This window comes from Rosa rugosa, chromosome 2, assembly GCF_958449725.1.
Source record: "Rosa rugosa chromosome 2, drRosRugo1.1, whole genome shotgun sequence".
Lineage (NCBI taxonomy): Eukaryota > Viridiplantae > Streptophyta > Magnoliopsida > Rosales > Rosaceae > Rosa > Rosa rugosa.
In genome coordinates, this window is record NC_084821.1 from 12,204,823 (window position 1) to 12,230,004 (window position 25,182).

Sequence of the window (25,182 nt, forward strand, 5' to 3'; positions counted from 1 at the left end):
AAATCAAATCCCTTCCTACCTTTCTCCGTCTAAACCCTCCTCTCCTCCCTTTCAATATTTGCTGGAGTGTGGAATTAGGCCTGAAAAAACTGCAAAACTGGGGCTTTGACATGCTGTGTATAGGAACCGAAAATGATGCACAACCGAACCGACAAAAATAGTTCCGGTTCCAAAACGGTTCCGGCAATGAAAACTCAAGTAACCGAACCGGTAAAAACAACACGGTTTCGGTTTCGGTTCCGGCAAAAAATGCCAAAATCTCACTGCCCTAGTTTTGGGTAATAGGGAATTAAAAAAACTTAATGGGGTAAGTGGGAAAAAAAATCTCTAAAATTGGAGTAAATAAACAACAACCCAATTTTATATTTTTCAGATATCAAAATATTAGCTTTTGATGGGGAAGAATTTAGAGCACCGAGGTGTACTTAAATGAATTATGAATAGATGACTGTAGGGAAATTCGTCCAAACAGTGTCTGAACTTTTCCAGACTATTAATTTTCATACCTATACTTTGAAAAATGTCATAATGGTACCTGAAGTTTTGGCCCCGACCTAATTTCTGTACCTAGCAACAGTAAAGTCGTCAAGGGTGTTAAATTTTGAGGGGTAAATCTGGAACTTCAGGTATTCTCAAGGGAAAATCTTCTAAACAGTGTCTGAACTTTTCCAGACTATTAATTTTCATACCTATACTTTGAAAAATATCAAAATGGTACCTGACGATTTAAGCCTGACCCAATATTCATACCTAGGAACAGTAAAACGGTTGACTCCGTTGAACAGTACCAGAAAAGTATGCCAATAACTACCATGCCCAATACGAGATTCAAATACCAATATCAACATGGTATACCTAGATCTAAATATTCATATACCCGTATCCAGAAGAACTCAGGAAGATACGCGTACGATGCCAGACCACCGCCAACAGCCGTGCTCAGACCCATACTTGATCGGAACCCGACCTTCATCTACATCGACGACCTGAATTCGGAATCGTCCTCCGACACCCCAGAACCTGACTTAGGGTCCCGCGTCAAGGCTTTCTAGCAGATTGCCCAAACTACGACATCCCGTTTTGACAGAGATCGGAATCGCTTCGCCATTCCATTTCCGACAGAGATCGGACCCAGACTTGACCCAAAGTGGAATTACCAAAATTTCAGATTCCTTTGTTATTAGACTCGTCGGATTCCAACCTAAAGCATTGAAATTTCCTTGTGCATCCACCCAAATAATCTCCATGATTCCAATTATCTGGTGAACTAGGCTTAAAACCGAGCAAACACTTGCAAACCAAACCATTTTTGCTGTTATAGCTACCAAAATTTCCACATGCATCTACCTAATCACGACTTTTCTTTCCTTCTTCTCTGTTGTCTTCTCCCAAACCCATCAAAAAAAGAAAAACTGAAATTGATTTCAGCTGCAAATAATTGAATTTGATTTTTTGGATTGTGGGTTTTGGGATTTTTGATTGAAATCGAAGCAGAGAAGATGCTGGAGAAGATCGCGTTGCCGGCGAAGCCATCACTGAGAGGGAATAATTGGGTGGTTGACGCCTCACATTGTGGATTCGATCTGTACTAGCGAATTCCAACATATCTTCTAGTACCAGAGCTTCTGTTAGGAGTAAAGAACCCGAGTTCAATTTTTTCTTCTGATAGAAAACTGAGGTAGGTAGCTGAGTTCTGCGGCTCTCAACTGCTTTGGAATCAACTCCCATATTCGAAGTTGCGATCGGATCATACATCTATAGATGTAAGACGAAGACCTTTGACTTCGAGGTCTGGGGGGCAATGTTTGAACCCAACGGTAGTTATTGGCATACTTTTCTGGTACTGTTCAACGGAGTCAACGGTTTTACTGTTCCTGGGTATGAATATTGGGTCGGGCTTAAATCGTCAGGTACCATTTTGATATTTTTCAAAGTATAGGTATGAAAATTAATAGTCTGGAAAAGTTCAGACACTGTTTGGAAGATTTTCTCTTGAGAATACCTGAAGTTCCAGATTTACCCCTCAAAATTTAACGCCGTTGACGACTTTACTGTTGCTAGGTACGGAAATTGGGTCGGGGCCAAAACTTCAGGTACCATTATGACATTTTTCAAAGTATAGGTATGAAAATTAATAGTCTGGAAAAGTTCAGACACTGTTTGGACGAATTTCCCATGACTGTATTACATCAAATACAATTTTTAGTTATTAAAAAAAAGTGATTATAAATATTAAGGATTAAGATTATCTTATAAGTGTTAGGTCACTTACACCGTCGGTGCATAGAAGAATTTTCAACTTTTGAGTGCAATTTTTCTTTTGGTATACTCAAGGTTTTAAATATCTGCGATATTTCCGATTTTTTTTTTTTTCGACGAACCGATATATCTTGGGGGGTAAATATCTTATCTTCTATCGTTTCTACGAAATTTCTCTGACATCGTCAAATATCCCCAATATATTAGATATTTGCGATATATCCCCGATAAAGTGAAGAAATATCTGTAAAATTTGACATAAAAATATATAAAAAAAAAACTCAGTAATTCTCTAAATGAAAATCTGTGTGAAGAGAGATCTCCTCAAGACAAATCTGAGTGAGGAGAAAAGGAACCGTTTGGCATATCAGAAGTTGGAAAAGCTTGTATACTGCTACTACAACAGAAAGCTGCGGCTGCGAGCCTGCGAGATAGACAGGCAAAGAATAATGTGGTCAATGAAAACAACTATATATATCTACTTCATGTTGCAAGCGAGCCGCTTGATAATGGCATTGATCCACTTCATGATTGGATTATGCCTGCACACCTCGATGATGAAGCTGGAAGACCTCTTCCACAAGTTGTAGAAACTGCAACTAATGCTGGAATCAACGTAGAGAGAGTCTTATCTTAAGAAGTTGTTAAAAACCCATAAGATAATTCAGATAGTGATGATGCGTGGGGTGTTACAACAACTCCAGATAGTTTTGATGATGGTGGAGAGGGTGGAAGCGGAACAGGTGGTGAAGGTGAAAGATATGAATATGGACAATCTTCTGTGGATGGAGGATTAAACCAATTTACCTGTGAAGGTAATTTTGATCATACCACCCAATATGAAGACCACAGAGTGAGAACAGCTGGTCATGGCTCAAGAGAAGACCCGATATGGGAGGAGGACTAGAGGTGCAACTGATGATCAAAGTACCCCATCTGATGTTTCTTCAATTGCCTTAAGTTTTGACTCTATCAGTTTAGGCACAGAGCGCAGTGGGATCTCAAATGAATCTCATAAAGGTAACAATCAATTTGGTTATGATGCTTATGGATATAATCAATATGGATATGATCAGTCATCCAGTTGGGTTCATCCTTATTATCCCCTTATAGGGGAAACAGTCGGCAGTTCTAAGGAGATTTATAACTATCATGTTCATCACTACAATTCGCACTATATAGGTCATATGTCTTGGTCTGATTATTACATTTTCGTAGACCAACGAGCGGTTTTTCAACAGCCTAGAGTCTCCTTTTGGATGTAGATGAAGTTGACATTCATATGTATTTATATGTAATTCTACATTTCTAATAAATTGATTTTTTTCAAAAACGATATATTTTCTCCTCTATCCCCGATATTTCCGATATCTCTCTTTTTCAAAGTACCGATAGATATGAAGATACCGATATTTAAAACCCCGTATACTATATATTCAGGTTTATTTTGTATTTTTATTTATAAATATTGAACTTTTCTTGACTTTCACGAATCAAATAATCCAAACAACTAACTATTTACAATTTCAATTTTGTCATTTGACATTTTAAGCGTAACATTTTACTATTGCTAGAAGACAACCAGGGGCGTAGCCACTCACAGGGCTACTTGGGCTATAGCCCAAGGGAGAATTTCGCCCAAAATGCGTCAAGTATGGGTATAGCCTAAATAAAAAAATAAAATAAAAATACTAATGCTTCGAAGAGTTGTTGGGTTGCTGCTGTCGGTCAGTCGGTCCCAAGACCAGTCTGTCCCGACTCTCAAACACCAACCCCGTCTCCCCATTCAGAACTTCAGATTGGTTCCGCCTTCCACTCTTCCAGAGTTCCAGGCTCCAGCCACGGAGCCACCTCCAAGGCTCCAATCGCTGCGAGCCACAGAGCCACCTCCAATCGCTGCGAGCCACGGAGCCGGGAGCCACCTCCATTCTCAGAGTTTCAGTCCACCGAGCCACCTCCTACTCTCACTCTCCTCATCTCCCCGTTCAGAACTTCAGATCAATTTTGATTCCACCTTCCAGAGTTCCAGGCTCCAGCCACCGAGCCACCCCCCCTTTTCAGAGTTTCAGTCCGCCTGAGATTCATTGATAATTAGGAATGGGTTGAATCGATTGATGAGATTCATTGATATTATGCAGGTCACAAAAAAAAAAAAAATTGGACTTCGCCCAAAAAATTGCCACAATAAATTTAGCCCACCCCATTATCGAATCCTAGTTACGCCCCTGAAGACAACAAGAATTATGGATATAGATAACATTGTTCGTTCTTTCGCATTAAGTGTATATATTTTTTATATGAGAGATAATGGCATAATTAATGCATATAAGATATTCGTGCATATGTAAATGATCAATTATCATCAACTGAGACATATAACATCAATGAATAATAATTTCAAAATTTCAGTGTCATTCATTGATACGAAAAAAGAGTTGATTGGCTAAAAAGGACGGACATAAGATTTACTATCATGGGTTAAGTAATAACAAAAGGCTGTTATGATTCTTGACATATGTAACGATCTTGCCCCACATTGCTTCCAATTAAGGGAAGGGAAGACATAATGCCACTTATTTTGTAAAGAATAGGAAGCTCAAAGAAATTTTGTCAATTGCTTTCCCGAATGGATTGTTACCCATCTCAAGCAAATTACTCCATGCATACTGGCTATGCAATCACTTCCCCTGAAGGAATGATAATATTTTTATTAGTTGATGTTACCTCTATTACTTCCCCATTGCATTGTGCATAGAATCATCTAAAAAGAAGGTACTATATGATCCAATCCCTTGTTTTCGTTCAAGTGGTGAAAGAATGTAGGAAACCTTTTAACACAAATTTAACTTTTTTAGTTGCTTGTTTCACTAATAATAACGAGATCAAAATGGGAGACATGTGGGAGTTCACTAAAAACAACTGAATGAATAGACTTTGTGAATGGACAAAAGAAACAGAACCACATGGTACAGTGGTCCTTTTGCAGGTAAAGCTTTCCTGTTCTTCCTTGGCTAAAACCAAAAGAGAGAAAATGGATGGGTTGCTTTCAGAAAAGTACACTGATATTTTGTACCCCAAAATATCAATGCATCAAAGTCACAACATCATCTGCAATTACTATCCATCATTGCTTTGGGCCAAGGATTACATATACTCTTTTTGATCACAACGAGAAAAAATGAAAAGCAAACCTTAAAAATTGTTCGACTCAGTTTTTCTCCAGATTCTATCATAATTCCAGTATTCCAGGATGAATGATATATAAAAAAAAATTAAAAAATCATCATATCTACTCCATCAGTGAAAACAAAACTAGCACAGCAAAGGGAAAAACAATAAACCCAACAAAGAAAAAGCCAAACTGACCAACCATCACCTAACGCATTCGACTCCACTTTACCGTACACCAAGTGACCAAGGACAAAACTGGCCATAAACAGATTATAAATATGCACAGCATTCATCTGAACTCCTTGAACCAATAAATGCGGAATATATATCTATCATATAAGAAACATCGTCTATACTGTTCACCAACAAAAAGAACCAGATATTGTATACAACTTGATGGCAATTACAATTGCGGATAGCCAGATAATGTGATTAAGAGTTAATATTGCTTAACTTCACAAATAGCCAGATAATGTGTAGTTATTAACAGACAAATAGTCAATGTACAATAGTTTCATTTACCAACCCGCTTGAGTCGTAGTAATATTGCTGGCACACTTGAGAAGGCTCAGGCAGATACTGATCACCGGTTTCTATCCCTATTTGCTGTCTGGGTGGGAAAAGTGTGAGTTCAAACCAAGAGCTGAGTAGGCTGGCACGTTCGAAAATGAACCCAAAATTCACCATAAGAAAATATACAAAGTTGTACGGGTGAGTTGCTGCCAATCAATAGGATGAATTCACTGACATGACAGTGGCAAAAAGGATATAAGTGACTCCATAATTTACTTGGCATCGGGGAGTAGGAGCAAGATTGTAGTTGTTAACCAGAGGTGGTCTGCAATGGAAGAAGGGCCCGTTGCTTGCCTTTAATGAAGGCAGCAAGTTCTGCTGGTGCAACCACCAATTTTAACCACTTGTGTAGCTCTTCACCTTCTACTTTCTCTTTTTCTGAGAAAGAAACATTATCAGAAAACCATGTCAACTGCATAGAGTTACTTTTATGATGCAAGGAGCAGAGTCCACATCCTAAGCCGAAAGTTGCCAACTAAAAAGAACATAAAATTATATTGAGACCCGAGAGAAAAAGAATATGTACAAGCCACAATCTTATTCTTTAGAATTACAACCATGAGCAAGCATCTTTCAACGACACTAAAACTCATGTATATATTTAGAAATTTCACATCTGACCCAACATGCCTACATGTCAAAAATACCCAAATAAAAGTTTCATTCAACATCTCCCAAACAATGTCATGTGGGTTTCTACTGATTTGAAAACCCAGTAAACTAAAATGTGGATGCTTTTTCAAAGTTACAAAATTAGGAACATATGAAATACCATGATAATATAATTAAATAAGAAAAAAGGAAAACAAAGCAAAAGAATATTACCTTCCAAATGAGCACCAAGGCCCTCCAAAACAACAGGATTAGCACGTACAACACAAAGGGCTACCTCCATAGCAGATTGCAGCAATTCTTGAGTCTCTCGTTGAGCAAGATTAACAAGGTGTCCCTGTTATTATCATTCTAGGATCAGCATTTACAGAAAATAAATTAACAAGGAATAGAGTTTTTAAAAAAAAAAAAAAAACACAGGACCTGATCCCTTCCAAAAAGTCCCCCAGACTCATCCATTCCACCAGCAGAAAGTGTTGCTATAGACACAGGGCCAATGTTCTCATTAAGACCATACTCAGATACTGCTTTATATGCCATTTCCGTGGCTCGCCGTATGTCATCAAGCGCACCAGTTGATACACGACCTGAATATACAAACTCCTCTGCTGCGCGTCCTCCAAGAAGCGTAACCAAACGTCCACGTAACTCATCAATGAATAGTAAATATCTATCTTCAGTCGCTGGAGGAGTGTAAGTAAAGCCCAATGCCCCCCCTGTCCTAGGCAATATGCTCAATTTCTGTCAACATATAGTTATTGTTATATATCTCTACAGAAAGTCAATAATGTGCTATTGTATGAGCAGGACTTCAGTTATCTACAAACTCTTGCAAATGATTTCAAGTTACTCTAATAAAAACATCATTTGATCTATAAACAATTCAATGAGAGAAAAAAAAACAAGGGAAAAAAAAAACTGTAATAACTCACCTCCACACGTGGCTGTCCAGCAACAAGACTTGCAATAGCTGTCCCTACAACTGCATGACCAGCTTCATGTCGTGCAACTACACCCTTCTCACATCCCTGCAACTTGGCAGTCTTCTTTTCAATTCCCTACAACAAGAAATTCAACCAAGAGAACATAGAGTTAGCATACATTAAAATTGTGTGCACATGTGTGTTTAGAGAGAGAGAGAGAGAGAGAGAGAGAGAATTACAGCTATTGATCTCTCCACAGCCTGAATGAAATCAATCTTTTCCACAACCACCTTGCTTTGTCTTCCGGCCAACAAAGCAGCTTCATTCACCAAATTTGCAAGATCAGCCCTGCAGAAATGTACTGGAACAATTAGTGGCAATAAAGTAGTCACAAGCATGACTTCTTCTCCAACCACTTAAATTTTTCATTGTTCAGTGCAAACCTAAACAGAGTGAAAGACTAAGGCAATTACCCAGTAAAGCCTGTGGTCATAGAAGCAATGTCACCAAGGTAAACATCTTTAGCTAAAGGAAGTTCCTTTTTGGAAACATGCACTTTGAGAATTGATTCTCTTCCAATCCTATCAGGCGTTTCCACCTAACATTTATACACACAAAGATGTGTAATTACATGAAAAAAACTTATTCCAAGTGAAGCGGCTTTCATATCATTATTGACATTCAGATAGGTAATATATACAACTGTAATACAAACCATAACTACACGATCAAATCTCCCTGGTCGACGAAGTGCCGGGTCTAAAACATCTGCGCGATTAGTAGCTCCAAGAACAATAACCGCAGAGTTGCTGTCAAACCCATCCATCTCCTGCAAGTTGAAATAATATTCATTTGATTTAATTTATTAAAGGAATCATAAACCAAAATACAATTTTATTGTAGCCAGTTACCGAAATGCTCAAAACTAAGTTGCACCAAGAGTCTTACAGTGAGCAACTGATTCAATGTTTGTTCTCTCTCGTCATTGCTGACAATGCGGTGTTTTCCATCACGACTTTTTGCCACAGCATCTATCTGCAAAACAGAAGAAATTTGAAATTCAATCCACAGTAGTAGGTCAAGAATCAAGATACTTACGCAACATGATCACATATCAATATCCAAACCTCATCAATAAATATTATTGACGGTGCTTCCTTTTTTGCCCGTGCAAATAGGTCCCTTACACGAGAGGCACCCATGCCCACATAGAGCTCTACGAACTCACTAGCAGAGCAACTTATAAAGGGTACTTCAGCTTCCCCAGCCACAGCCTTTGCAAGAAGAGTCTTACCTGTCCCAGGAAGACCCACCTGCAAGATATACAAGCCATACTTAGCAACCATGAAACAAACAACGGGGGAATTTTTTTACATATCATTCCCAACATTCCAAACTATTTGCATGAATATTTCTCGCCAGGTATACTGCACACCTTTACATTCAAACTAAATAAGAATAGGATGCCAGAAGCAAAACAATGACCAGAAAGTACCCTTAGTAGGGAGCACTCTATACTAATACAATGGGAGATTTCTAATAGAAAGACGTATCATATTTGGGAATCAAAATTGACCACTAAAAAAAGTATGATAATTGCATTCAGACATCAAGTCCTAATTAAAGCTCACCAGCAGAACACCACGGGGAGGACGAGCACCAAGTCGTATATACCTGTCTGGATTCCGAAGAAATTCCTGGCAAGTAAACATCAGCATATATAAAATTGAAACGCACGATTTTAGGAAAACAGTAAGGAAGTTTTACCTCCTACAAGACCAATGATCTATTGTTGATTTAAAAGTAAATTGAGCGTCAAACATACCACAATTTCCTCTAGCTCCTCCTTAGCCTCGTCAACACCAGCAACATCAGCAAAGGTTATTGCTTCCGAGGGTTCAGATGTTTTGGCACCACCAGAGCCCCCAGGTTTTCTATTCCTAATCTGACCAGCAGTATGCTGTACAAAGCACATATTTACTCAGAACCATGGGGCACAAGTTTCAAAGTACAAATAGAAACAAAACGTCGCAACACATGACTCGCACCTGAGAAAAGCTAACAGGGAACCGGTGGAGAAGCCCTGCAAGCACAGCAACATAAAACAAAGCTATCTGCAAAAGGCAGAGCCAATGCCAATAAATTAGAACTTCCTCGCATGAAGTACTGGAAAATTCTTTTACAATACACATTATGAAATATTGCGGATAAAATCATCCTTACTGTAGTATTTGTTGGAGGATGATCAAGATTGTAAAACTCATTTTCAAAGCATTAAATCAATTAAGAGTTCAGAACTCTAATCATAACTGCTTATGCTAACTACTTTAACAACTAACCAAAGTCGTAACTTCACAACCATTGCTCTGTTTACACAACATATTAACATTTCTACAGCTTGTTCAGCCAAAAACTCACCATCGCAGAGTTCATGAATCCGCCGGAGCGCTTATCCGGCGACCCAAACTCCACCTCATTCTCAAGCATCTTCTCATACGGCGTCTTGATATCAGTTGGCCTCGTGGTCGTATAAACCACCCTCCTCGTCGGCGCCACACTTCTTATCAAAGCCTCCGACTCCTGAAGCTTACTGGCACCATTCATTTCACTCTCCACCTCACCACCCGGCTCCGACTTGAGCTTAAACATAACATGAACCCCATCAACCTCCACCTTCTGCACCTGGTTAGTATTAATCTTACTCAAAAAGTCACTATACGGCACACTAATAAACGTCGTCGGCGGCCTCGGGTCGGACCCGGGCAACGGAATTCCGGGCCGGAGCAACCGCATAACGAAAATCACAATCCCCAACTGCAACAGCAGAATCCCAATCTCCTGGGCCTGCACAATCGGCTGCCACTTCCATTTCCCTCCTTTCGAAAACCACCAGCTCTCTTTCTTCTTCTGCCTCTCTCCTCTTCTCGGATTGGACGCCGCCGGCGACGAGCTCGGACTCGGACTCGGCGTCTGGCCATTCACACCCTGCCCCTCGCTTGCCTCGCTCCTCTCGCCGGAATCGCTCTCCGGCTCGTTCGCCAAAACCCTAACCGTCCTGAACCCTCCTCCATTGTGCCCGAACCTTTTCTCGGAGACCCTCGCTACCTTCGGGAACGGCGCCGCCGAAACGCAGCGTTTCACGTCGGGACTGAAAACCCTAGACTGGGCGCCGCGGAGGAAGAAGAAGCCCAATCCATTACTGCAGTGACGGAGATTAGAATTGGAGTACAAGCAGAACCGAGTGTGGATTGTCGGACGTAAATACTCCACCGCCGATGACATCCCAAACGGAACCCTAGGAAATCCAGAAACCCAAATTCAAAAAGTTCATATATTTATACACAGGCTATAAAAATCTCTATCCTAATTTTCCAAGGAATTTTTCAATTTTGGTGGGAGGTTTTGGTTTTCTTGAGGTAAAGGCTGGAGCTTTGGGACACAGAGGAGAGAGAAAGAGAGTTATAAAAGACGGAGATTCAACTTGGAATGTGAGCCGTTGGATGAAGACGGAGGTGGAGATCTCGGCCGTTAAGTTTCCGTTTTGAGGCTATTTTTTACCGTAGGAGGCTGTTAGCGCTATCCAGTTTGGCAGGGAGATCGTCTGCGTCGCGGGCCAGGAGGGGGTATGTGGTCTGAGGTGACGTTTAGTGACACGTGTGCTAACGCACCACCAGTGTTTATCGATTTTGTGGCGGAGGGAGGAGGACCGCAGGACCCGACTCCCGGCCCCCATTTGTATTGTCTTCAAGCAAACCAATATGATCTTCAAGTCTCATCGTAACAACTCTTTTATTTGTCATGTCATGTTAATTAAACTTTTTTTTATTTTTATTTCATCAACAACTAGTGTTTTGTAAGTCAAACTCACAACATCACACCTATAAATTGGAGACTTTTTATGTCACTAAATCATATAATATTTGACACATAATCGTTAAAGTTGAGTGACACTAGCTCGACCAGCTTATAATTGTATTATGCAAAACCAGAGCCAAAAAATGTAGGAAAAAGAAAATACATATTAGCGATAACTAATATTCTAAAAATCGTTTGGCAATGATCGATGGTGGGAATGGACCTAGTGCTTAGGCACCTAAGCGGAGGCTGCGGAACCAATGGGTACGCTACCTATGAGAAATTCTTACATAGGACAAATGTACCACGTGACGGTAGGGTTGCCCAACTAAAACCCAGAAAATTTTAAGTGTGTTCAGAAGCTATCTTTACTTTATTAAAGTGAATACCCACAACACCCCATCTACATGTGCACTGATTTGTCAGTCCTACTAAACACGTGATACGTCTGCCCTACAGAAGAATCTCTCGGTTGTTTGATTCTATACATTAATTTTTCAATTAATGAGACGACTGGTTATCGCTTAAGTCTATGTTTGAAACATTGCGAAACCAAAATGTTATTCCATCCAATGTTTGGTGGTTTCTATGCCTTGATAGAAAAAATAAATAAATAAAAGAAATCTACTCTAACAGTCCAATTACAACCGAAATTCAACTTAAACATGCTCCAATTTGGCACCTACTGGACCTTAACCCGAAAGCAGTGTATACAATATTAAGTGAAAAACAACCGCCAATTCTTGGAAATACCTGTTTGCTATTTTGTCCTTATTGTGTCATTAGAATGATGGAGGAGAAAGAAAGTAGAGACAGAAGCTGAAGTAGTCCTACAATAAAGGATCTAACAGAGCCATCAGCCAAGCAAAAATTAAAATTGCTAAAATTGGAAAACCCAAATCCAGAGCTTCACCGGAAAACAAAGCAAAGATTGTGATACTTCGCCATTTTTGAGCCTCCTTTTTTCTTGTTTAGCTCTTCCTTTGTGCTTCTCACATTCTCTTATGGTTTTCTATCAAAAACATCATCCCCCATTTCTGGATTTCTTGTTGCTCCCCACTCATCTCTTTGCTTCGCCTTCGCCGAAACCCGAGTTTCGTTTCTTTTCAGAATGTGGGTCTGCTTCTGATTTTACATTTCTAAATTCCTAGTACTAGTGCCCAAATTGTGCTAGGTTTGAATGTGTGTATACCTCATAGGTGTTTAGAATTCACTTGGTTTATATTGGTCCTGTTCTTGTATAGATTATAGATATGGGTTTTGGTGCAGAGGATATACTAGTTTGTGTATGGAGGTTCCTTCACTTTTCGATGGGAACCAGTTCCAAGTGTATGCAGAACCACCCCTTTGTTTCAGGCGCTTTTTTATTCTTGTTCCTCCTTTATGCATTTTTCAATCTATTTGTTTTCTTCTCTCCATTTCTCGTCTGCGTGGCTATTCTTGTTAGAATTTTTTGGACTTCTGGAGGACTGATAATCCTAGAAGCCAAGCGAAATGAGAAACCGAGAAGTAATAAAATGCCGGGTAAAAATTCTGGATCTGCTGGAGGTGCTGCTGTGGTTAATCGAGACGGGAGCTCTTGCATACAAAAGCAGAAGAGTAGACGAACTAATGTCAAAAGGCAATGGGATGCACAAAGCGAGAAGAAGGAAAAAGAGTTGTCTACATTGGCAACTTCTCCTATTGATTTGGTTAGTAAAACTGTCTTGCTTGGCAAAGAAGTAAGGGCCTTGAACATGCGCGAGAGAGAAAGAGCATTTGATCATGGAGAGAGTTCCAATGCAAAAAGGTCCACCGCTGAATCCATTCAAGTGCTTAATGACGACCATTCGATCCTAGATTCTGATCGAGATATCTTGTCATCAAGCTCATCCGATGACGAGTCTGAAAATTTTGAAGGTGGTGGTAGGAAGGAAGAAGCAGCACAACAGGATGGGACTAAGGCAGTGCAGTGGACAGACGATGATCAAAGGAATCTAATGGATCTTGGACATTCCGAGATAGAAAGAAACAAGAGACTGGAGAGTTTGATTGCCAGAAGAAGAGCAAGAAAGTTATTCAAAATGCAGATTGAGAAAGGCCTAATTGACTTGGATACTATCCTACCAAGTCAAATTGCTCCCCTTTTTATTGCAAAGAACAATCCATTCATTACTGAGATGGACGGCATGCAAACGCCTGGTTCAGCCCCTTCGGTAATGTTCCCAGCGAAAAACCCATTTGATCTTCCATATGATGCACTGGAGGAGAAGCCGGATCTTAAGGCAGATAGTTTCCAACAAGAATTCACAGCAGTCGCCCAGAAAGACATGCTATATTGTAGGCATGAGAGCTTCTGTTACGGTGCTGCTTACCCATTAGAACCTAGGAACAGAGCAGTAGATGGAGTGGGGTTCTCAAGATTCAGAAACCAATCAGGTAATGCAGACTTTTCATCTGTTTCCTTCTTCCATAAATGCCTTTGTTACTTGTAATTTTCCTGACTGTAATTTTTCCTTCAGATTTGGGACCTCATGATAGGCGTATTGAAAGAATGCTGTCGAACAAAGGAGAGCATGACGAGCTTGTTGAAACACTTTTGGCAGAAGTAGAAGCAAAAAACATCTCCCATATTGACAGCATTTCTGAAGTTGTTGACAGCGAAGCTACAACACGTAATCAAGTGACAACTTCAGGGGAAGCCAAAAACGAAAGAAGTAGACAAACCCAAAGAGAGACTGATATCAAAGAAATGAGAGAGACGAAAAATGATCAAAATGTGGATGTAATGTCTACTAGAAGTGCAGCTCACATGGAGCCACATGTAACTGATGACAGCAATGATGAGTCAACCTCATCGGAAGAAGATGAACGCCACTTTACTGCTAATAGATCTGGATTCTCTCAACATGCAGCATCAAGAGTGGGACGTGTTCCGCCTAAACCTCTTAACTGTTCAATTCCTAGCCCATCAAATGAAAGGGGAAGATTGGAAGACCGTTTGTTTTATGCAGAGAGGGGTCCTTGTCATACTCCCACGTACTCTATCGCTTCTGATCTGCAGGTGGAGGTTTCAGACATTGGTTCACCTCCGCTAACAGTTGATGGGGCGAATTCGCCCACTGATAGAGAATCACTGAACTTAGATGGGGACTTCGAGAGAGAGTATATGTGGGCAGCATCATCATCTCAATCATCCAGAACAGAAGAAAGTGAATCAAAATTCAGGGACATGCGTGGCTTCAGTGAGAAGGACTTACCAAGCATGGGATTTTCAGGAAACAGCTGTAAGAACACCAAGGACGTTGCTGAATCCTCCATGCATTTGCAACAGCCGGATGAACTAGATGACATGTACTCATTGTCATCTACAATGACAGGAATAAAAGCAGACAGTAGAACCCATTCAATGAGTTTAGAGGATGTCAGACAAGTAGTGGAAGAAGTTGGGAAGCCAAGCACTTCTGGTTTGTCAAATGCACCTTCACCTGTAAATCAAGTCGAAAAACTGAAGTCGTCAGAGAAGTTAGTATCTCAACCAAAGGTCAGTAGTTTTGAGCTGCAACGAAGTATTATAGTAAAGAAATAACTATTCTTCTATCCATTTGCTATATAATACATAAGTATCTGTCCAGTAATCATTTATTTTAATAACTCTCTTTCTGATCTCTTTTCATATAAAACAGGGATCATCATCTAATCCTCCTGATGAGACTACTAAGGTGAATGCTGTGGCTGCCAACACAATCAATGATTTGAAAGATGAAAAGAAGAAGAAAGACAGAGATGGTGAAGCGAAGAGTGGGATGTCAAAACCAAGTGAGGGGACTGTTGGAGAATCAAGTAGCAAGGAGGGAGATTCTGTAAATCCTGTGATACAACCAATAAAGGACAATAATAATCCTGCAGGAGATCCTCAAAAGGTAACTAAAAATGAGGGCAGCAAGGACATGTTAAAGCCAATTGATGCTATAAAGAACACTAATCCAAATCAAGACAGTAAAGATGAGCAACGTACTTCACAAAATAAAATTTCTGAGGAAAGGCAGGCTTCTAAAGATCCCATTGCATCAGCTGTTCAGCAAAATTTGGCGACTCAAGAGGTTTGTGACTCATGAATGACTGAAACACATTATTAGATAGAAAGTCAGTCTTTATTGATGCTACTGAACCTTGATCTATCTTTCAATAAGAAACATAACTATATTGACAAATATATAAAAACCACCAAGAAAAGAAGAAAGAAACACCAAGAATAAAAACAATTGATATTTTATTAGTCTAGAACAGGAAGCAGTTCATTTCTCTTAATTCTTATATTTTGCTACAATCTAATCTAATAGCTCAGCTTAGTCAACTATAAATCTCAAACATCAATAAACAAGCGTTTGATTAAATTTCATGTTTTCTTTATTTGGTTCTCTACTAATAAGATCTCAAAGTGTGTAGTACCAAAATTGCAATTCACAAAAACCGGTTGGACTTATGTTAGCATTTTCATATTCAACAGGAACAATGTAAGCCTCCGGAGAAGTCCACTAAGGAAGCCAACATTATACTGAAAAAACCAGCAGAAGATGTCTCACCACAAGGAAAGGAAATTGCTGCAGAATTGAAAAAACCAGCTGAAGAAGTTGGGATTGTATCCCAAAAAGCAACAGAGGCTAATGCAGAATTGAAGAAAACAGACAAAAGAGATGTAAAGCAAAAAGAAACAGAGCTAGCTCCAGAATTGAAAAAACCAGCTGAAGAAGTTGGGAGTGTACTGCAAAAAGAAGCAGTCGCTCCTGGAGAATCAAAAAAAGTAGCTGAAGAAATTGGGAGGATATCACAAAAAGCATCAGAGGCTCCTGCAGAAGTGAAAAAACCAGCTGAAAGAATTGAAAGTGATTCACAAAAAGCAACAGAGGCTCCTGCAGAATTGAAGAGACAAGATGAAAAAGTAGAAAGTGTATCACAAAAAGCAACAACGACTGCTCAAGAATTGAAAAAACCAGCTGAAGAAATACAAAGTGTATCACCAAAACCAGCAGAGGCTCTTGCAGAATTGAAAAGATCAACTGAAGACGTTGGGAGTGTATCAAAAAAACCAATAGAGGCTTCTGCAGAGTTGAAAAAATCAGTTGAAGAAACAGCAAGTGTTTCACAAAAAGCAGCAGAGGCTTCTGCAGAATTGAAAAGATCAAGTGAAGAAGTTGGGAGTGTATCCAAAAAATTAATAGAGGCTTCTGCAGAGTCTGTAACAAAAAAAGAAACAGAGATTCTTCAGGAGTTGAAAAAAGCATCAGAGGCTCCTGCAGAAGTGAAGAAACCAGCTGAAAGAATTGAAAGTGATTCACAAAAAGCAACAGAGGCTTCTGCAGAACTGAAGGAACACATTGAAAAAGTAGAAAGTGTAGCACAAAAAGCAACAACAACTGCTCCAGAATTGAAAAAACCAGCTGAAGAAATACAAAGTGCATCACAAAAAGCAGCAGAGGCTCCTGCAGAATTGAAAAGATCAAGTGAAGAAGTTGGGAGTGTATTGAAAAAACCAATAGAGGCTTTTGCAGAGTTGAAAAAATCAGTTGAAGAAACAGCAAGTGTTCCACCAAAAGCAGCAGAGGCTTCTGCAGAATTGAAAAGATCAAGTGAAGAAGTTGGGAGTGTATCGAAAGAATCAATAGAGGCTTCTGCAGAGTCTGTAACAAAAAAAGAAACAGAGGTTCTTCAGGAGTTGAAAAAAGCATCAGAGGCTCCTGTAGAAGTGAAAAAACCAGCTGAAAGAATTGAAAGTGATTCACAAAAAGCAACAGAGGCTCCTGCAGAATTGAAGAAACAAGTTGAAAAAGTAGCATCTGAGGCTCCTGCAGAAGTGAAAAAACCAGCTGAAAGAATTGAAAGTGGTTCACAAAAAGCAACAGAGGCTTCTGCAGAATTGAAGAAACAAGTTGAAAAAGTAGAAAGTGTATCACAAAAAGCAACAACGACTGCTCTAGAATTGAAAAAACCAGCTGAAGAAATACAAAGAGCATCACAAAAACCAGCAGAGGCTCTGTTGAAAAGATCAAGTGAAGAAGTTGGGAGTGGATCAGAAAAACCAATAGAGGCTTCTGCAGAGTTGAAAAAATCAGTTGAAGAAACAGCAAGTGTTTCACAAAAAGCAGCAGAGGCTTCTACAGAATTGAAAAGATCAAGTGAAGAAGTTGGGAGTGTATCCAAAAAATTAATAGAGGCTTCTGCAGAGTCTGTAACAAAAAAAGAAACAGAGGTTCTTCAGGAGTTAAAAAAATCAGACAAAGAAAGTGGGAGCATAACGCAAAAGGAAACAGAGGCTAATGCAGGTGTGAGGAACCAAGCTACAGAGGGTCCACCAGAAGTGAAAAACCAAGCTGAAGACACTGCAAGCTTAATGCAAAAGGCCACTAAGACTGCTGTAGAATTGACAAGTCCAGCTAAAGAAACTGGAAGTGTATCAGAAAATGCAACTGGAGCTACTGCAGAAATGAAAAAATCTAAGACAGATATCGGAAGTGTCTTACAAAATGCAACAGGTGCTACTGCAGAATTGAAAAAACCATCTGAAGATATTGGAAATGCATTGCAAAAAGCACCAGATACAACTGCAGAACTGAAAAGACCAGCTGAAGTAAATGGAAGTGTATCACAAAAAGAAAAAGAAGCTCCATTGGAAATTAAAAAAACTGTTGAAGAAATCGCAAATGTGTCGCAAAAAGGATCTGAGGTTGCTGCAGAACTGAAAAATCCAGCTAAAAAAAGTGAAGATGTATCAGAAAAAGCAAAAGAGGTTTCTACCATGTTGAAAAGCCCAACTGTGGAAACTGGAAATGTTTCACAAAAAGCAACAGAGGTTGCTGCAGAGATGAAAAAAACAACTGACGAGATTGGAACTTTAGCACAAAAGGCAAACGAGGCTGTTACAGAATTGAAAAAATCAGCTGAAGAAATTGGTAATGTACCGCAAAATAAAGTTGAGGCTCCTGTGGAATTGAAAAAATCAGTTGAAGAAATCAAAACATGACGAACAAATTGTTGAAGATGCTGAAAATGTATCACAGTACTTAGAAAGGTAAACAAGATATATAACTTTTACATTTCAGTAACAGTTTTTTCTTTTGGACGATCAAGCAACACTTCACAAACTTCATTGTGTTTTGCTTTACATAGTTACATTTTATTCTTTCTGAACAACCACACTATATACTTTAAATTGTGTATAACGGACAAGAAATTTAAAAGAAAATTTCCAACATACCAGCAAAAAGATAACTCGGACTAACGTATACAAATTTTGTTCAATTGAACAGGAACCTGAAAATTCTCCAAGGAAGTCCCTGAAGAAGTTATTAGTGAAGCTAGTGATCTCAGTAGCGAGTGACAAGGAAGACGTGCAGGAAGAAGAAAGCCTATCGGAGGAAGTGAAGGCGAACCTGTGGAGTTCACACATTCATCAAAGCCAGTTTAATTTAAGCAGGAGGCAACTTGGAATAGCCTGCCAAGATGTACAATACTACAGTGTGAATCAAAAATCAATGTTGTGCACAGGCTGTTGATTCATATTCAAAGTGGACAGTAAAAAGTAATTTCCTCGTTCATGCAACTGGTGTAAAGGGATAGGTAATATGATGTGCAATCACAGTTTACCTGATTCATATGAATTTCAAGAAGAGTAGAGTAGGAAAGCTTTAAAAGCATATGTAACATGTTAAACTTCATTTTTCATTTCCCTCTTTAGTTTGTAGATATGTTCTTTGTACCAAGACATATTTTATCCATTTTTGGGTACTATAAGAAGCAAAGAACGAAGCTTTCATTTTCAAACTGTTATATAATAAAAACCAGATTTGTCATAGACAAGTTGTGCTCTTTCTCCTCCCTATCTTCCTATGATTAAATGATTAATGAACAAGTTGCCCAAATTACCCCTGTATTTAGCTGACAAACAGTCAACTAACCAAGCCTAGTATAGAAAAGCAGCACCCAAATCCACCAGAAAGTTAGTTTTGACCTCCAATCATTTAGGAAGAAGAGGAAGCTGGCCTCTAATTCTACCTACCACTACTCAATTCAATATGATGGGTCTATAATAATGAAGCAATGCAACTCTAGCTACCCACTTCACTAGAAGTTTCAGATTGTTTACCTGGGTTTTTGAACTGAGAGGCTAAAGAAGCTGAAGAGCTTATTGGGTAGTAGTAGTAGCTTCGAAGATGGAAAAAGCTGAGGACTTGAATTGCATATACAGAAACCCAAATGAGCCCATTGAAGCTCGAGTGAAGGACCTCCTGTCTCGCATGACTTTGAGAGAAAAAGTGGGCCAGATGACCCAAATAGAGCGTCGGGTTGCCACCCCTTCTGCCATTAAAGACTTCTACATAGGTACCTTTTTCCCTATGTTTATATATTTATTACGTCATTGATGATGATGGCGGACTGAATTGTATCAGGGAGTATACTGAGTGCTGGAGGCAGTGGGCCGTTTGAGAATGCTGAGTCGGCGGACTGGGCCGATATGGTGGACGGGTTTCAGAGGTCCGCTCTCGAAACCCGGCTCCAGATTCCGATTGTGTATGGGATTGATGCGGTTCATGGGAACAATAATGTGTATGGTGCCACCATTTTCCCTCACAATGTTGGTCTTGGGGCTACCAGGTTAGTCTTTGATGCCTTTCTTGGGTTTAGTAAGAAAATGTGGGAAACTCCATTTAAGTTGGGATTGTAAATCCCAGAATTGAAATGTTTTGTAATGTTGGTGTTGTGTGTGAGTATGTGATGATCAGGTTTCATTTTCTGTTGGTGTTGTGTGTTTCAGTCGTGTCCTATTGATACTTTGCTTTCACGTCAAGTAACATGGTTATAGAAAAAAAGGGGATTTCAGTGACTCATTATGATCCAAACCTTTTCAACAGTCAATCCCCTCCTTTGTCCCTAAAACTTTAAATTATGTGACAGAGATGCAGATTTGGCTGAGAGGATTGGTGTGGCAACTGCTATTGAAGTCAGGGCGAGCGGCATGCAGTACACTTTTGCTCCCTGTGTGGCTGTAAGTCATTATGGATATATGTAACCAGTTCATTAGACTGCAATGTCAATCCATAAAATGTTTCTTTAGCCGGAAAAGATTACTGTGGTACTGGTGTCACAGTTTGTGTCTATGATTAAATTAGCAATTCATGACTTGATTGATTTTTATAGAATACTATTGTGGAGTGTACTATCTTAACTTGACATTTGATCTTATTAGTATATTCATGTAAATGGGTTATGATAGGTATGTAGAGATCCCAGATGGGGAAGATGCTATGAGAGTTACAGTGAAGACACTGAAATTGTTCGAAAGATGACATCTATTATTTCAGGCTTGCAGGGGAAGCCACCCCAAGGACATGAAAAGGGTTACCCTTTTGTAATGGGAAGGTAAAGAGGACTTACTAGTATTGAAATCTCTATCTGTACTTTTTTGCCAAATATATTTCATATTGTCTGAATATGTCAAGTAATACATTTCGGTCCTTAATAATCTTCATTCAAAGAAATCAAATTGTCCTTTATATGTTTTCAAACACTGTTCCATGCGAATTAGAAAACAGAAAAGTAAAATAAAGAATACTTGTTGGAGATTGATGCACCTGGACACCAATAAGATTGGTTTCTGAAGATTTTTCTTCCTACTTGTACCAATATCATGTAAATTACGTCATCATAGATCTTCTGCATGTACTCTCTTTTTCATCTCTCTCAACACATTCATCCCTTGATGAGTTGATGAGTTGATATTGTATTCCAATCTAAGTCCTATCTAGTTCTCTCAAGTATCAGAAATTGTTTCTTAATTTTACCTTCTTTTTATTCCAGAAACAATACTATTGCATGTGCCAAGCATTTTGTTGGAGATGGGGGTACACATAAAGGTCTAAATGAGGGGAATACCATATCATCTTATGATGACTTAGAGAGGATTCATATGGCACCATATCTGGACTGTATTTCTCAAGGAGTTTCCACTGTCATGGCATCCTTTTCCAGCTGGAATGGAAGTAAACTACATGCCGATCGCTTTCTCCTGACAGAAGTTCTGAAAGATAAGCTAGGTTTTAAGGTAAAAAATCAGATGATGTTAAAAAAAAAAAAGGAATCATTGAACAATATGACCCCATGAATTTACCCATACCCTCCTCAGTCATTACCCTATCAGTACAAGGCAGTATATTTTTGATACTCTACTGTGAATTTGATTATTTTCCTCCAAAGTACAATAGTATTGGTATTTCATGTTTCCTCAGTAATAGTAAGCATAGTAACCAAATCAGACATTCAATACAAAATACAGTACTGCACATTTTGATTGATTAATTAGTAGATTTCTGGGCTCCTCATATACTTCCAAGTGAACAATTTTGTTAACATTAGAGTGATACAGAAAACTTCAATTTAAAAATGGTGGCACATTATTCCTTGGTATTAGTCTATTAAATGCCGCTTTCATATTTTTGGTGTGATTAATTAAATGCAGTTTCTGTGCCATTAAATTTCTGTATGTCCGGATAAATATCAAGGTATGCTCTGCTGCAGGGTTTTGTGATCTCTGACTGGGCAGCACTTGACAAAATTTGCGAACCTCCAGGGTCAAACAATAGATTCTGCATTTTATCTGGCATTAATGCTGGAATTGACATGGTACATAACTACCTATTATAGTCCAAGTTTGAAAGCCTAAACTATTCGTTGCTTCCTTGAGTTTACTATGTTTGTATATGCAGGTTATGGTGCCTTTCAAATTTGAACAGTTTGTGGAGGATTTAGTATATCTAGTGGAACATGGGGAGATACCAATGTCCAGAATAGATGATGCTGTTGAAAGAATACTGAGAGTCAAGTTTGTTGCTGGTCTTTTCGAGCATCCCTTTGCCGATAGATCTTTGCTTGACATAGTTGGTTGCAAGGTAAAATTTGCAAACTCAGCGTATGTTATGTTCACCTGATTCAGAAACACATGCTTTGCATATTATTATTTGAACGTTCCATATTGGGCATATACTCAGTAATACTACTCCTGTTTTGAGGCATTAGTGGATAAATTCAATGCTTTAATATTACCAATCATCTTATATAAACAGCCCAAATCATTTTAATACCTGATATACCGCTTTTACTAATATCACTATACTGTATGTTGTGCAGCCGCATAGAGATTTAGCACGCGAAGCTGTCCGCAAGTCCTTGGTACTGTTGAAGAATGGAAAGGACCCAAAAAAGCCTTTTCTTCCATTAGATAGAAAAGCTAAAAGAATTCTTGTTACTGGAACACATGCTGATGATCTTGGATATCAGTGTGGAGGATGGACAGCTACTTGGGATGGAAAAAGTGGCAGGATAACAATTGGTATGGAACGTTTCTATTTCCTGATTTTAATAATTAATATGGTTATATGTTGAATGCATGGTCATTATTAACGTTTTTTTGGTCGAAGACTTCATGATACTAGGTCCTTAGGTTTTTACGGTAAATTTTTTATTTCAAATTGAACCAAAAGTATGAAAATATTTGAAGCCCATCATAATAAAATAGGTTGCAGAATTCTCTTTTCTTGTAACTCGTAAATCCAACAATGTGTTACTCGTTAAATCATTGTTGTCTCTATAGTCACCTTAAACCAAAGTTTTCTTTGGGGTGAAAAATAGTCTAATAATTTCTGCTGCAATTCTGTTGAGGACAAGAATTCATCGATTGTGAATTTTCATGTTTTTGATTTAAGCTAGCTTGGACAGGCAAACTTAACTGATTGGATTTACATTTCAAAACTCTTTTCATAGGCACAACCATCTTGGAAGCTATCCAGAAGGCAGTTGGAGAAGAAACAGAAATAATTTATGAGCCATATCCATCAACAGACACCTTAGCACGTCAAGATATCTCTTTCGCAATTGTAGCTGTTGGTGAAGATCCATATGCAGAATTCACTGGTGACAAATCGGAGCTTGTGATCCCTTTTAGTGGACCTGATATCATAAGCTCAGTTGCAGACCGAATCCCCGCATTGGTGATTCTGATATCGGGAAGACCCTTAACTTTAGAGCCAAATCTCCTGGAAAAGATGGATGCTTTCATTGCTGCTTGGTTGCCTGGTAGTGAAGGAGAGGGGATTACAGATGTTATCTTTGGAGATTATGACTTCGAGGGCAAGCTACCGGTGACATGGTTTAGAAGTATTATACAGCTGCCATTAAATGTTGGAAGCAATTCATATGACCCTTTGTTTCCTTTCGGCTTCGGTTTGAAATACAATAAGGACAATGCTACACACTAGATAGATTGATGACCGAGGCCATTCTCAAGTCCTTACTAGACCAAGTTCCTTGAATCTGTTCAAGGCGTTAAAGCAGAACGGCTGAGTCTCTGTTGATGTCAAAGGTGTCTGTGCTCAATTTTTAATGTGTACTAATTGAATAAGGATAATCAATTTGGACATGATCATCTGTGTATGTGTGAGATGTTTGCTGAGAATGTTATGATCACATCAATGCACAATAGTTAACTTGTCATATTGTCTCATGTTAGTAAAGTGGAACCGGGAAAAGGATTTGTAATCCCCTAGTCTCAACTAAAGCCTCAGATCCCAACCGATATTGTCTCATCTGTTATACTGTTTTCGCTTGTCTTATTTCTGTTTAAATTAACTGTTACTGTCACTCTGTGATTCTGTGATTGCATAAACTAATGTTTCTGCAGATATGATGCATCTTCTACTTTCCGACCTTTCCAATTTTCCATATTCTTTTCTTTGATACAGAACTTAAGCCCCCACAAGAGTTATTCCCAGATCCTAGTGGGCCATTGAAGCAACACATAGAATCAAACCCACTTCTACACTTAATTCCCTAGTGAGATTTATATATATTGAAGTGCATTGAGCTAGTAACATTTTGAGAGATAAGAATCAGAACATATCAGAGAAATTACAGAGACCGAAAGTTGAAGCTGTGATACTATCTTTGTGGCTCCACTATTCTTCAAGGTGTTAATCAATCTGGGAATAAAGTGGTATAGAGTACTATAGAGAGTGCTTTCAGGTGCAAGTTGCAGTAAGGCTTTTGAAAAAAAATGGTGATCATTTTTGTCAATTGTTGTGGAAATTCTGATTAGAATGACAATTTTGCCCAGGTTGGCCTGGATACTTTGCATAATGGGATGGGACTGAACAGAAATAGGGGTGGTTTGCTTTTCATGGTAAAAGCAAAAGAAAATTTGCTACAAAGCTAAGTAGATGAAAATAGCACAGTACAAATTGAGCAATATCATTGTTTGTCAGTTTGGATAGTAACAAAGTATGCTCTGAAATAGTGAGATTGGTTTGATAACGACCTTGTTCTTTGTTTTTTCAGGGGAAAGAAGGGAGAAAAGATGGAGTGGATAAATGATAGAGATGATAGAGGCAGGGGCGTAGCCAAGACAAAGGCTACTTCGGCTATAGCCCAAGGGAAAATTTGGCCCAAAATCGACCAAGTATGGGTATAGCCCAATAAATAAATAAAAAAAATTATATATATACATACTGATGCTTGTAGGTCGACTCTCAGCTCTCCCCTTCTTCGGTTTCTCCCCCGTGGGCTGTGGCGCTGTCCCCATTTGCTTCCCCCTTCCAGCCTTCCAGAGTTCCAGGTTCGATTAGCTAGTTCCGGCAGTCCGCCGAGCCACCTCCGCCGCTCCACACCTGAGCTACCTCCTCCGCCACCGTCCACCGAGCCACCTCCACTGCGGTCTGCATCTTTGGATTCCCTGCAACAGTGCGACTCCTTGAACTCTTGAAGG

General features: G+C 39.2%; 3 protein-coding genes across 4 annotated transcripts; 2 read left to right on the forward strand and 1 right to left on the reverse strand.

Annotated features, from left to right (window-relative positions):
- Nucleotides 1-5,732: 5,732 nt before the first annotated feature.
- LOC133731533 (ATP-dependent zinc metalloprotease FTSH 9, chloroplastic-like) lies at nucleotides 5,733-10,985 on the reverse strand. 2 transcript variants are annotated; one of them, XR_009856703.1, is made up of 14 exons: nucleotides 9,957-10,985; nucleotides 9,587-9,652; nucleotides 9,364-9,498; nucleotides 9,170-9,235; nucleotides 8,666-8,851; nucleotides 8,487-8,573; nucleotides 8,254-8,367; nucleotides 8,012-8,136; nucleotides 7,778-7,886; nucleotides 7,548-7,673; nucleotides 7,039-7,356; nucleotides 6,829-6,952; nucleotides 6,201-6,381; nucleotides 5,733-6,089 (listed from the first exon to the last, which is right to left on the reverse strand). XR_009856703.1 is itself a non-coding variant. In XM_062158898.1 (13 exons), exons 1-13 carry the CDS (start codon nucleotides 10,818-10,820, stop codon nucleotides 6,254-6,256), a joined length of 2,448 nt encoding a protein of 815 aa, XP_062014882.1. In that variant the 5' UTR covers nucleotides 10,821-10,985; the 3' UTR covers nucleotides 5,733-6,253. The 2 variants fall into 2 exon arrangements, 1 of the variants encoding a protein (XP_062014882.1); XM_062158898.1 differs by having other exon boundaries at nucleotides 5,733-6,381.
- Nucleotides 10,986-12,141: 1,156 nt separating this feature from the next.
- LOC133730495 (uncharacterized) lies at nucleotides 12,142-19,275 on the forward strand. Its single transcript, XM_062158072.1, has 5 exons — nucleotides 12,142-13,811; nucleotides 13,895-14,916; nucleotides 15,059-15,475; nucleotides 15,883-18,441; nucleotides 18,680-19,275. Exons 1-4 carry the CDS (start codon nucleotides 12,647-12,649, stop codon nucleotides 18,391-18,393), a joined length of 5,115 nt encoding a protein of 1,704 aa, XP_062014056.1. The 5' UTR covers nucleotides 12,142-12,646; the 3' UTR covers nucleotides 18,394-18,441; nucleotides 18,680-19,275.
- A 170-nt stretch (nucleotides 19,276-19,445) lies between these two features.
- LOC133730496 (uncharacterized) lies at nucleotides 19,446-23,917 on the forward strand. Its single transcript, XM_062158074.1, has 9 exons — nucleotides 19,446-19,751; nucleotides 19,820-20,024; nucleotides 20,325-20,415; nucleotides 20,644-20,789; nucleotides 21,228-21,471; nucleotides 21,945-22,049; nucleotides 22,133-22,315; nucleotides 22,554-22,755; nucleotides 23,187-23,917. The coding sequence occupies exons 1-9, from the start codon at nucleotides 19,583-19,585 to the stop codon at nucleotides 23,678-23,680; spliced, it is 1,839 nt and encodes a 612-aa protein (XP_062014058.1). The 5' UTR covers nucleotides 19,446-19,582; the 3' UTR covers nucleotides 23,681-23,917.
- Nucleotides 23,918-25,182: the final 1,265 nt, after the last annotated feature.